This window comes from Convolutriloba macropyga, chromosome 2 (assembly GCF_964194025.1).
Source record: "Convolutriloba macropyga chromosome 2, txConMacr16.3, whole genome shotgun sequence".
Lineage (NCBI taxonomy): Eukaryota > Metazoa > Xenacoelomorpha > Acoela > Convolutidae > Convolutriloba > Convolutriloba macropyga.
This window is the reverse complement of record NC_134469.1, coordinates 27,220,557-27,232,678: the sequence shown is the minus strand read 5'-3', so window position 1 is coordinate 27,232,678 and position 12,122 is coordinate 27,220,557. Positions and strand designations below refer to the sequence as shown.

The window sequence follows — 12,122 nt, the reverse complement described above, 5'->3', positions numbered from 1 at the left end:
AACGATAGTGTTTTTGCCTGACAGAAAAAACAAAAGGCATTGTGAAATTCCTCTAATACATATAAGAAGAAAATGCTAATAGTAATGAGAAAATGTTCATTTAAGAATTCATCTTTATGTAAAATTAGCTACCAATTGCTCTCAAATGAAGGTTGTTGCAATTATATTAGTCCTCTGGTCTTTTTTATATTATCTGTCGCTTGACCAATTTTTCGTCTGATGCTGTTAACTTTTCGCCCTTTAATACAAGATAAACGTGTAATGTCCAGAAGGCATTAAGTGGCTTAGCAGCTCTTTTAATGTCTTGCGGTTTATTAGTGTCTGAGCATGCGACTCACCACAACTCGTGTGTAATGGGTGGTTCTTAATCTTAAGAGTTGTACCCTGTCACCACCCTTCCCCGTCCGCAGTCACCTCCAACCATCCACCCATCAGCCACCCCCTCTCCGCTGTCCACCCTCCACCTGGTGATTGATGATTTAGAACCCCTCTTTCTATTTCTCTATTCACCCCTCTGAAACCCCCACTCCGCACAACTAATGCTAGCATCCCTTGACTTCCGCTGGCTACTACCGAAGGAAACTGTTCGCCTGTCGTTGGAGAGCAATTCGCTCGACGTTATTCGGGTATGTTTTCAAAACCTTGATCTTACATTAGTAGAAGGGAGCTTTAGGATTTGCAATGTAATTGAAATTCAGATAAGTGTTCAATGAGATCTTGATATTAAATATTTTTGGGTCTCAAAAATTCCAATGTTCTTTCAAACAGGCTTTCGGTGTTGTTCTAATTTTAATATTAGAAAGCAGACTTTTATAAATAGGAGTGACTTGTGTAACAGAGTTGGCTAAAAAAACTTTTTCTTTTCTACATTGAACGTAGGATTTTTTGACCTACGTGTTGTTTCATTCTCATAGTATCGAGAAATTCATTTTATCTTTCACCTTAAAAGGAATTTGCTACTTTGAAATTGAAGCAACATTCGCCGCGGAGTAAACGACAAATAAATTGCGCAACAATACTTCAAACGCTTCTTCGTGCTGAATACTGTTTTTGCTTAATTTTTCACTGATAATTGGGACTTTTTAAAGAAAAAATTTTTTGAAAGATATCTTTAAGCTTTTTTCGCTTACGAAGTTTGTCATTGTCCTATGTAAAAAGGACGTATTTTTTGCCGGTTATAAAACCCAAGAATTCTTCTGTTACCGTCTTTGCTAAATCGTTTGCATAAATGGCAAATAACAGGTTATAATAGTACCCTTGGGTACTTTTCAAAGTTATCCAATCAATCTGATTGAATTCCGTTTATGGCAACTTTTTGCGTTTTTCTTAATTTGTTTTCTTAAATTGGTATTGTTTTCGTATGGTTTTCAATTCTCTGTTGAAATATTTCTTAATTTATGGAATCAAAAGCCTTTGAAAGTTATTATCTTATTACTTCCGTAGAATTTAAGATAGCATCAATTCTCAATTTTTTTATCGTTAACCAAAGTGATTAAATATTTGTATAATTGAGTGGGTCTTCGGGGTTTCCTTTTTGAAATGAGGAATTACACAGGCTTTTTCGAGTTTTTCGAGATGTTAAGGGATCGTTCTTCCTGTGATAAACTGATTAGCATATAGCAATTAGCTGAAAGTAGTAGCGTGTAGCAATTGATTTTCTTAGCTGTAAATTTTTTTCAAAATTAGTTTTAATTGCTTAACGGTTGCACTGAAGAGCTATTAATTTTCATGACTCTGACAGCGCTTGTTTTTGGAAAAAATTACTTTGTCATTTCATGCCCTTGCTAAAAGTAGTTAAGAGCTGTCTAGTAATGCATAATTTAAATGTTTGGGAAGTATCAGCGTGCAGCTATTGATTTTAATTACTTTTATATCTCGCAATTCTAAGTTTTTGAAACCTGCCACCTGGTGCTAATATTTTTTTTCAACTGACACATAGTTTTGTTTTTCTATGTAGCGTTTCTCTTTTAATTCAGTAATGTATCTGTGTTGCAGGTTCCTGGTGTTGCGGCGTGTGCTGGCAGTAACTGGGATCTGTCTGGTGATCCGTAGCTTCTGCGTGTGGGCCACAGTTCTGCCTAGGAGTCTCTCCTCGATGGAGTGTGCCCCTAAGAGTAGGAACAGTGGGGAGGTGCTTCACAGGGTGTTCATTATGTACATCACAAGTGGACTCAGCATCTTCGGTGGCCACATGTGTGGAAACTACTTTTTCAGTGGACATACCTGCCTCATGACCATAGTGCATGCAGCCTTCTATCAGTGTAAGTGTCTCCATCTTCAATTATAGAAAACAAAAGATTGAATTTAATATTAGCTTAGTTTATGGTCTATGATAATAGAAAAATAGTTTAATGGATACCCTGCAAGTGTTCATCTTAAAGGCGACCCGCACAGTTGACGGTTTAAGTAATTTGCCAAAAGTTATTGTGCCCATGTTTTCTGTTGTCTCTTATCATACCATATCTTGGAGCACAACATTAAGCGTCTTGTTGATTGTCAGTTTGCAGTCAAAGTGTTGTAGAACAATAGGGATTTTCTCTCTAAAAGATTTTATTGATCAATAAAGCCTTAAAATTAATTGCACAAAAGTATACGCCCACGTACATTTTCAGTCTTTTTTATCCATGTTTGGATCTTGTGTTCATGGGTATATGTTTTCAGACACGCCTGATCTGTTCTGCCCGTTAAAACGTTTGATCACACTGCTGTGCATGGCTATAGCGGTGCTAATCCTGCTAGCCCATAACCACTATACCCTGGACATCCTAGGAGCATACTACGTAGCCTCCCGTGTCTGGATGTTCTACCACTTCCTAGCCCATAATCCACAGTACAGACTCAGCAATCAGCTGCAATTCTGCTGGAGTTGGTGAGTAAACTTAAGCACCACATAAGTTTTTTCGCTTTTTAGAGAATGGCCCAGTTTTGTGGCAACTGCATTAGTCCTGCTGGTCTTTTTCATGCGATTTGTCGTACTACCGGTTTTTCTTCTGATAGTTTTTTTTTCGTCTGCCCATTTGACTTCTCGTGCTTAAGAGCGGGATAACCAGAAAATACGTAGTGCAGTAAGTCGCTGAGGAGTTCTCGTTAGTGTTAGAGCCTTGAGCCTTACTAGTCTCGGGGAAACTCACTTTAGATTCGGGGAAACTCACTTGAGACATAAGTCCCCCACTCACCCCCCATTCATGCTCTTGCACTCGGAACCCCGAACGCTCGAATCAAACTTAGCTCAATTAAGCTTACGCTAGCTTCCCGAAGCATCAACTAGTTAACTGACGAGCCAACCGCTCGCCAGTCGTTTGAGTGCAGTTGGCCCTATATTAGTCGATTGTGTTTAAATTAATCGCGGCTACCCATTGGCAGCAGTTTTGACCAATTGAAGTGGTATTATTGGTCTCAAATGAATTTTGTAGCAATTATTTTAATGCTTTTGGCCTGTTTGCGGCAATTTTTTTGTCCTACCTTTTTTTGTCTGGTCAACAAATTTTGACATTTCGTCATGAGAAACGGGATTTACTAAAGTTCGCGGGCATAAAGTTGTTAGGCCTTTCTCCAAAGAGCTTTACTTGTCCGAGTATGTGATTCCAGTGATTCAACGAAACTCCTGATCAGACAGAAATTCCTGGTGTGAAGAGCAGTTATTAACAGCTCATGGCACTTTCAAGTCAAAACAGGCTCCCTATTCTTAAGCTAGCGAATACGAAAGACAACTTCTCGCGAGTCGTTTAAGAGCAACGAGTACACCCTCTGTCGCTTATGTTGTTAATGTTTCTCGAAAGAAGGTTTGAGCAATTATTGTAAACGTGTATTTTTGAAAAATTTTGCTATACCGTTTTTGTGCTTTTGTTCTAGAACGCGCTCTTTTTCTCTGCAGTGACTTTTTCAGGCTTGACTTCTTGATTATTGCGTTATCTGAATTGCTATCATTTACAAATTAAGTCTGTTGATAATATAAAGGCAATTGTACCTGCGATATCAAAGCCGATCTAATTGAGTGTTTAACGATAAGGACTACCATCCGAATGATCGCGGGTTCAAACCCCTCTGATGTCGGTTTTGTTTCACCCATATAGTTATTAATAGCCGCACAGCGATAGCTGGGGCTATTATTGGCCCTCTTGTTTTTTTAATAGCCGCACAGCGATAGCTGGGGCTATTATTGGCCTTCTCTTGGTTTTACAATTCAAAGAATTTGAATTGTATTGGGGTGCTGTGTTTTTTTTAAGATGTGTTCACACATTTTTCAATGACTTTGATCTTTCAAAACGGAATAAACAGGTAAACCCCAGCGGGCATTAGAGGCCCAAAGTGAGCTTCATTAGTCCTTCAAGTGTTTAGAGTGGTGCAGCTGCTGGAATGGCCTTAATTAAAGGTTGTCATTTTTAGGAGTTTTTGGGCTCAAAATGTTGCAATTTTTTATGTTTTTCGTGATTTTTTTAAAAATTTTTTTTATGTTTTAGTCTTACGTTGAAGTTTTTGGAAAATGATGAAGGCCTTTTGCGAGACAAACTAACTTCTTGTGACCATTTTATGAGCTATATGTTTTGGTACTACAAAAACAAACATGCAAAATTATACTAATTTTTGCAATTTTTTTCAAGTTTTTTGAAAACTATTGTCATTTTTTGAGTTTTTCCAGCTTCAGTGGCCAGAAAATGTCCTTTGTGGTTTGACAATAGAGCACTGCATAGTTTCTAGTAATAAGGGATTGGTTTTCAACATTTTAATGTCTCAAAATTTGGAATTTTTTTATATAAAATTAGCAATTTTTTCAAGGTTTCCTAAAGTTCTTGTCAATTTTTGATATTTGTCCATTTTCAAGTGCCAGAAAACCTATTACATGGTCTGATTAAAATTTACTGCATGATTGTTGGCTTCAATGGATCTGTTATCAACAATTTAGCTTTTCGAATTTTAGATTTCTTTTGATAAAATTTGCAATTGTTTTTTAAGTTTTTTCAAAATATTTGTCTTATATTCAGTTTTTTGCCTCAGTAGCCAATTGATTGCATCCAGGGTTTCATAATATGCTATTAGATAGCTGCTAGGGGGCAATTGAATGGTTTTCAACATTTTAATAGAACGATTCTCTATTTTTTGAAATTTTTTTTAGATTTTTTCTAAAAAAAATATTGCCTATCGATCTTTGAGCCAATGAATTTTTTAATGCTTGGAATTGCGTTAATGGATAGCCTCTAGAGACACAGAACTGATTCTGAAGATAATAAAATTACAACTTTCAGCAAAATTTCATTAAATTTCTCAATTGATTTCTTTATTTTTTTCGGTCATTCTTGAGTTAATCGATCTTCAAGGTCCAATGAATTTTTTCACGTCATGCAGATATAACACTGGACCGATTTCAAAAACAGTTTTTTTTTCGAACTTAAGTTTTAGTAATGAGTATTTTTTTGTTAAGTTTGTTTGATTGTTTTAGTTTCTCAATTTTTTGAGATGATTTTGTTTGTTTAGGCTGGCTTTGTTCAATTGATCTGCTGGTCAGGTAGAGTACTTTTAAGTTTTTCATTCAATTCTTTGAATTGTGTTTCAGGACTTGTCCTGCTATGTTTTTTTATTTCGTCGTCATGATTTTTGTTTTGACAATATGACGTCACAGCCACTTTTTGTTCATTCGTTCATGCAATTTCAATTGAATTGCATGTGTGACGTCATTTTTCGCTCTTAGTGGAGCGAGTTTTTTTTGTTCATGCACGTGATTAATTTTTTGGTCACACTTGACTTACCTCACTCTCAAAAATGACTTCCTCGCTTTGAAATTGACTTTTATTTACTTTAATTCAAAGAGATAAGGTCAAATGGGTGTGTGTTACTCTAAATGAAGGTTATTTGAGATCAGCTAATAGAGGCAGCAATAACTTATAATGATTTTTAATCAAAATATAACAGATCAGCCGTCAATGAAAAGACAAATTTTTTTGGTCTGTCTTTTTACTGTTATTTTTTTAGACTGCCGATCTACGAATCTATTGCGGCTATTTTCTGGCAATCTGCCATCTATGTTTTTTTAATTCGTCGTCATGATTTTTGTTACGACCATATGACGTCACAGCCACTTTTTGTTCATTCGTTCATGCAAATTCAACTGAATTGCATGCGTGACGTCATTTTTCGCTCTTAGTGGAGCGAACTTTTTGTTCATGCGCGTGATTAAGTTTTTGGTCACACTTGACTTACCTCACTCTCAAAAATGACTTCCTCACTTTGAAATTGACTTTTGTTTACTTTAATTCAAAGAGATAAGGTCAAATGGGTGTGTGTCACTCTAAATGAAGGTTATTTGAGATCAGCTAATAGAGGCAGCAATAACTTATACAGATTTTTAAATCAAAATATAACAGATCAGCCTTCAATGAAAAGACGAATTTTTTGGTCTGTCTTTTTAATAGCCGCCCTCATCTTCTCAGCCGGCTATTATAGCGCTCGTATTTTTTTTTTTTACTTCGTCGAATAAAAAAATTTTTCGCTTTACCTCATTTTGCCGCTTTTTCAACATTTTGCGTGATATCTTTTTGACTTCTCTAGGCTAGTTTCTCTCTTCTCTCATTCTGCTAAAAGTGATTTTGAACATCAGTTGCTCAGCAAACCAATTCAAAATGAACAGAGTCAGTATAAAAAATTGAAGACAGAAGTAGAAACGGGATAAACCCATAAAGCCCAATTTTAGATGCCCGCTATTTGAACGTCGTTCCTATAAGTCTTAGTTATCATCTCTAATGCTTATTGGTATTGATAGTAGCCCCTGTAGCCTCTCTCTAAGAAACAGAAATACGTTATGTTCAACTACGAAATGCCATCAAAATAAATCGGACTTAAAAAATGTTTTTGTACAAAAACCTTTTTTTTTCAATATCTTCTGTTCTTTCAATCCCAATCATGCTTATTGGAATCAACGGCGGCTATTTTCCGGCAATCTGCCGGGTATGTTTACTGTTCTTTTAGACTGCCGATCTACGAATCTATTGCGGCTATTTTCTGGCAATCTGCCAGCTATGTTCTAGGCTTCACACCCCTCTGAATTAAATGACCTCTCCTGTTGTTCTAGAAAATTTCGTACAATGTTAGTCGGTTTATGTTCATTGTTAGCACGTAGGTTTGATGCCCGATATTTGGGGGATATTTGATGTGTTATTTGTTAGGTTGGTGAACATCTTTGAAGACGGGAGTGAATGTCAAGTGAAGAACGAGTTTCAAAGTGTGAGGGAGATCTACTTGATGATTTGTCAACAAACAGAAACTCTTAACCACAGTAGTCGGCATCACAAACACCCCAGTAGAAGCTCCCAAAAACTACAAACTGTGTAGTCTTCGTACCCAACATTAGAATATTTCCCATCATCCCTAGAACTGATCAAAATCCACCCGTGGACCCTAGTCCTCGTAGTAACCTAATCCTATTGCCCACCTGTTTGAAGAAAACCTACCTCCCCCACGTAACAGTTTCTCTTGCGTCAGTATGCAATCTTACGCAACAGAGCTAGTGATAATGGTGGAAACCATGGCGTGAGTTTTACTGGAAGAGCCAACATTCCGACAGTTTCTGTTCAATCCGGTCAATCTCAAATCTATTTATGAAGCTGAAAGGTGCAACAAATACTACTACTCCAAAAGAGCTACATTATTATCGTAACTGAGTGTTTCGATGGCTATATGATAACCAAGTGGAAAACAGTATAAGTGGAATGCAATAATTCGATCTCATAAAAGTTTTCAATAATAGCACAATATCTAAACCAAGCTACAGCGTGTTCTTCACATGCAATTAGAAGAGCGCTGGAATGGACGAGAAAAATGAGTTGAAACTGACTGATTGAAACTTGACAGTAGGAGGAATCAAATGGAGCTGTAAATTATGTACAAATAATTTATAAATGATAACCAATATGAATTTATTAACTAGCAATGATGCACTGCGGATGCGGTGCTTTCGAAGTGCATGGCAGCTGCCGCAAATTATCCTTTATACTCTATTCCTCTGAAAATCTCAGCTTGTCAATTGCTCATTTGCACTTGGGCACAGCAAGCAAACTAAATCAATGTCTTCTGAATGATGGTTTGTTTCACTGACAGGCTGATTAATAAGTAAGTCATGATGCTGTAAGTGCAATTGGCAAGTTCAGGACGCTCTTTGTCATCAATTGATGCATGCTTTCAGTCAATTTGTCAATTCAAATGTTTTTACACCTCAAATTTTGTTCGAATAGTGTCATGCTTTTTGTACAAAGTTTTAAAATGTTCATACAATTTTGACCGCTGGTTAACGGCAATTCTAATTTGTCAATATCGTTTCCAATATAACATACATGAGCTCAAATCACAAGGTATTAATTTCAATCGTGTTCTGCCGCTTGTTGTGTGCGCGTGCTCACTCATTCAGAAATGTTTTAAGTGTGTCCTAGTGCATTGGTGTGTCAATAATTTGTGCTTAACATCCACCAGTTTTTGCTGCAGTGTGTGTCTGTTTGTCACGATTATGTTTAATTCTTTGGATTAGTGTGAAGTCATCAACAAGTGAACACTTGAGAGATGCACCCCCTTCCGACTCCATAATTCAGCAGTGTCGACCACCTTAAGTTTTGCCCCCGATTCGCCCTCATCTCCCCTTTCGCTTCTTGATTAGATAGTGTTCGAATACTAGATTTCGGTTAAGGTTTTGACTTGCCCTCAGGTCAATTGGAGTAATGAGTCTAGACTTGATGATAATGAGTTGTTTGCAGTTATGCTTAATTTCTACTAGTTTGCTGTTGATTGATTGGCTTAGATTATTCATGCAATTCTAATCTAATCATAGACAACTTTTATCAATTAATTTCAGCCTTTGTGAGAAGCAGATGTTTGTTTGTGTCTCCAAAGCCTACTTGCCTGCTAAATGCCTGCAACTTTTTTCAATTAATTTCTGCATTGAATGAAAATGTTGGTAATGAAGATGATGATAAATTGATAATTTTATCCTATTTTAGAGATGTGCTATTTTTGCTAAATGATTCTTTTTGTTTCCTTTCCAGCCTCATATTCACACATTCATTCAAATCAAACAATTCCGACATCTTAGCTTTAGTTCCACTTTTGTGTCATGTTCTGTTTACCTCATATCAACCCCCCCCCCCCCCCTCCACTCCTGCTCCTCCATCCCTCATTTCCTACTCTTCATCGCCTCCTCCCATCCCACAAGTCTTCAGTTTTCGATTGATTCTGCAGTTCTTTTCTAGTGAGGGCTTCAGATAATATCCGAACCGAACTTGAGCGGAACTTTCGAACTGTTTCTTGGATTACATCATTTTTTTTGAAAATTAATCACTTCAAAAGAATCATTACCAACTCTGTTCTCAGGTTAAGCTCCCAAATATAGGAGTGATAATTTTAATTTTCTTTTTGTGACTGATTTGGATTTTCTTCACGTTTTCAAAATTTGGTGTCTTTATCCAAACAAATTAATCGATCATTCAAAGTATCTTTCGAAGCTAAATCTTAGTTGAAGCTGCCATAACAAGTTAAAACTTGACGTCAGTTTAGTTTTAGTTGATCGTGATCTGAGGAATTGTTTTAAATCTCAATTACCTGTGTTGTTAACGTGCAATTGCATTTTACTTATGACGCCTTGGTAATTAATGACAAGCTTGTGAGGTCAGTTTTGAAAATGTGTTTTTGGTTCAAATACTTTAAAACTAAGCATTGTTTTGAACACAACAGCCATAAAAGCTGCTGAGTCGAAGCAAAGAAGCCATTGATGTATTAAAATGATTATAACATGCCTCTGAATTTAACCAAGAATGATTTTAATCGTTAATTTAAGAAACATTTATCGCAAGTTCATTTATCGCTTTTTTGGTAACTTTTAAAAGGTTATTAAAAACGAATCATTTTTCGAATGTAATTTCAGAAAATTTTCTTGTTGAGATCTCCGTTCAAATGGCATTTCTAAGATGTTCGACATTTCCACCACTGTCTCATGTGATTTTGTGTCGTTGTTTCTATGACCCTCATTGTACAGGTCGGAACCGTACTTACTATGCTGACATATTCACTGATGGAAAATACCAAAATAGAACAGACTGCAAATTCATTAGATTTCACTTATTAGAATAAAACCCAGTTTGACTAAAATACGCTTTGCTTAACTTGGGCAAATAGACCACTACTAACCTTAACCCGCTCATTTTGTGCTGTTCTGGTCGTATTTGTGACAGATGTAAATGAGATCGACCTAAAGCTACGGCAGAGCAAATATTTCTAACCATTGATGTTTGACGTATTGAAATTGTTCAAATCTTGATTCGTTCATTCACAGCATTCTTGCAATTTCACTTCTGGTATATAATAAATACTGGATTTTGAGATGGTCACAAAATTGTATGTTCACATGGAATTTTCTCAATTTGCAGACCCTGGCAAGTTTGATCTGGCTTATCTTGAACTTGGTTTGGAACCGTTTGGTGATAATTAGCCATTTGTCGATTGTTCAGGGTTTTGGTTATGAAATGATGCTATGCAAAACACTCCCCCTCGTGAAGGGTTTAGAGGTCGCATATTGTAGCTGTGTGTGAATTAAAGAGCTGTAATGTACATTTGTGACTCACGTGCAGTTAGTTGGTTATTACTGGCATAACAGGCATGCTTGATGACCTTTGACCAGCGTGAACAGATTTACTAACTAGTAACCAATTACTAGGTAGTCCTTGAAATTCTGTTTCTGTATTTTGATGAACTTGCTTTAAGAGATAATTTGGAGTGGGTTTAGTTCCAAACTTGAAATTAGTTTCAACCATCAGAAAAGTTCCTGTACTGTAACAGCTCCCGGAAACGTGAAAAGTTCAAAATCTTAAACCGGAAACAGATAGTGATTATTTTTTGCCATAACAGCCTCTTAACAGTTTTGTGCATATGACTATAGCCAGCTATTGTGAATGACGCTTCAATTTAGATGCTAATATTAGAGTTGTTCCTACTAACTTGTAATTCAGTTCTACTATCCCACCTAAAGTTGCCCTCATTTAAGCCCTCCCTGCCTTCCTCTGGGCGTATAACCTTTAGCCTCCTATGGCTTGCGTAGTGAAATGAATTTGACTAACAGGTCAACGAAAAATTGAGAGATGACATTTTAAATACAAATTGGTTTAATTCAATATAGAAAAAAAAACGTCCTAATGTTCAGAGTGAGATTGAGTGAATGAGGTTTGGCTAATTAACCGTTTGGACATTATAACCTGCAACAAACTAATATAACCTAGAGTTATGTGGGAAATTAATTATAAGTGTGGCTTGAGTGACCAGACCTCCAGCAATATTTCGGTACCGTATTTAATTGGTATCAAATAAAATTTGCGACTACGACAGTTCTGATTCTGATGCTATTTGCATAGAAAAGCAGAGTGCTCAACTTTTTCCTATGAAGATTTTTGCGATCCTTATTGGTGGCTTTATTTTAAATGGAGAGACATGTTCCGCACGGCAGTTAGTTTTGTCTTATTTGATGTGATATAGGGCAACGGCACCCGCCGATGTACGTTGGTGAGAATAATTGGAGTGAAAGTGTCACAATTGACAGACTTGTAGACGATAGTAGATAAGACAATTGACCTGGTTACTCAGCTTGCCACTCTTAAATAAGATTGAAATGAAACCTAAAAATAAGTGGTATCATACATTCTACATGTAGTATGCACTAAACCGACAAAAGTGACGACCATGAAAGTGATTTTATTAGTGTCGAAATGTCGTGAGTATCTCTTACTTGACAATTAAATGCTTGATTTATATCGATCACTGGCAGCTCGAGTTGGCCATGCTCCCCAATTATTGTTGTTTGCTTACAAGTATCTCTCTACAATACTCTTGCTGATAAAATGGTTAAACGTAAAATCTCACTACTGCATTGATTAAAATTTTTGCTTTCAATAAGTAATCTAATTGCCTTAGAAATTTATACAGTAAAGAATTGAATAAATGCTTGCCGCTCGTATACTCGGCACAGTTGTACGGTTGCAAAATTGGAGCTTAAGTGTACGAGAGCCAACGATGAGGCGTTGGAAAGGCTAATTTATTAAGCCTTGCAGGCATATAGACTGAAAATAGACGCAAAACAATGTCACAGACAATCAATAGTT

The 12,122-nt window shown here is 36.5% G+C and overlaps 1 protein-coding gene across 1 annotated transcript in view; it reads left to right on the top strand.

The window, feature by feature from the left end:
• The window catches only part of LOC142358582 (uncharacterized), a 31,647-nt gene extending 22,527 nt beyond the window's left edge, over positions 1-9,120 (top strand). The window contains exons 8-10 of the mRNA XM_075410003.1: positions 1,996-2,261; positions 2,662-2,869; positions 7,158-9,120. Coding sequence (XP_075266118.1) covers positions 1,996-2,261; positions 2,662-2,869; positions 7,158-7,323 — 640 coding nt within the window. The 3' untranslated portion in view covers positions 7,324-9,120. The remainder of the gene's footprint in view (positions 1-1,995; positions 2,262-2,661; positions 2,870-7,157) is intronic.
• Positions 9,121-12,122: the final 3,002 nt, after the last annotated feature.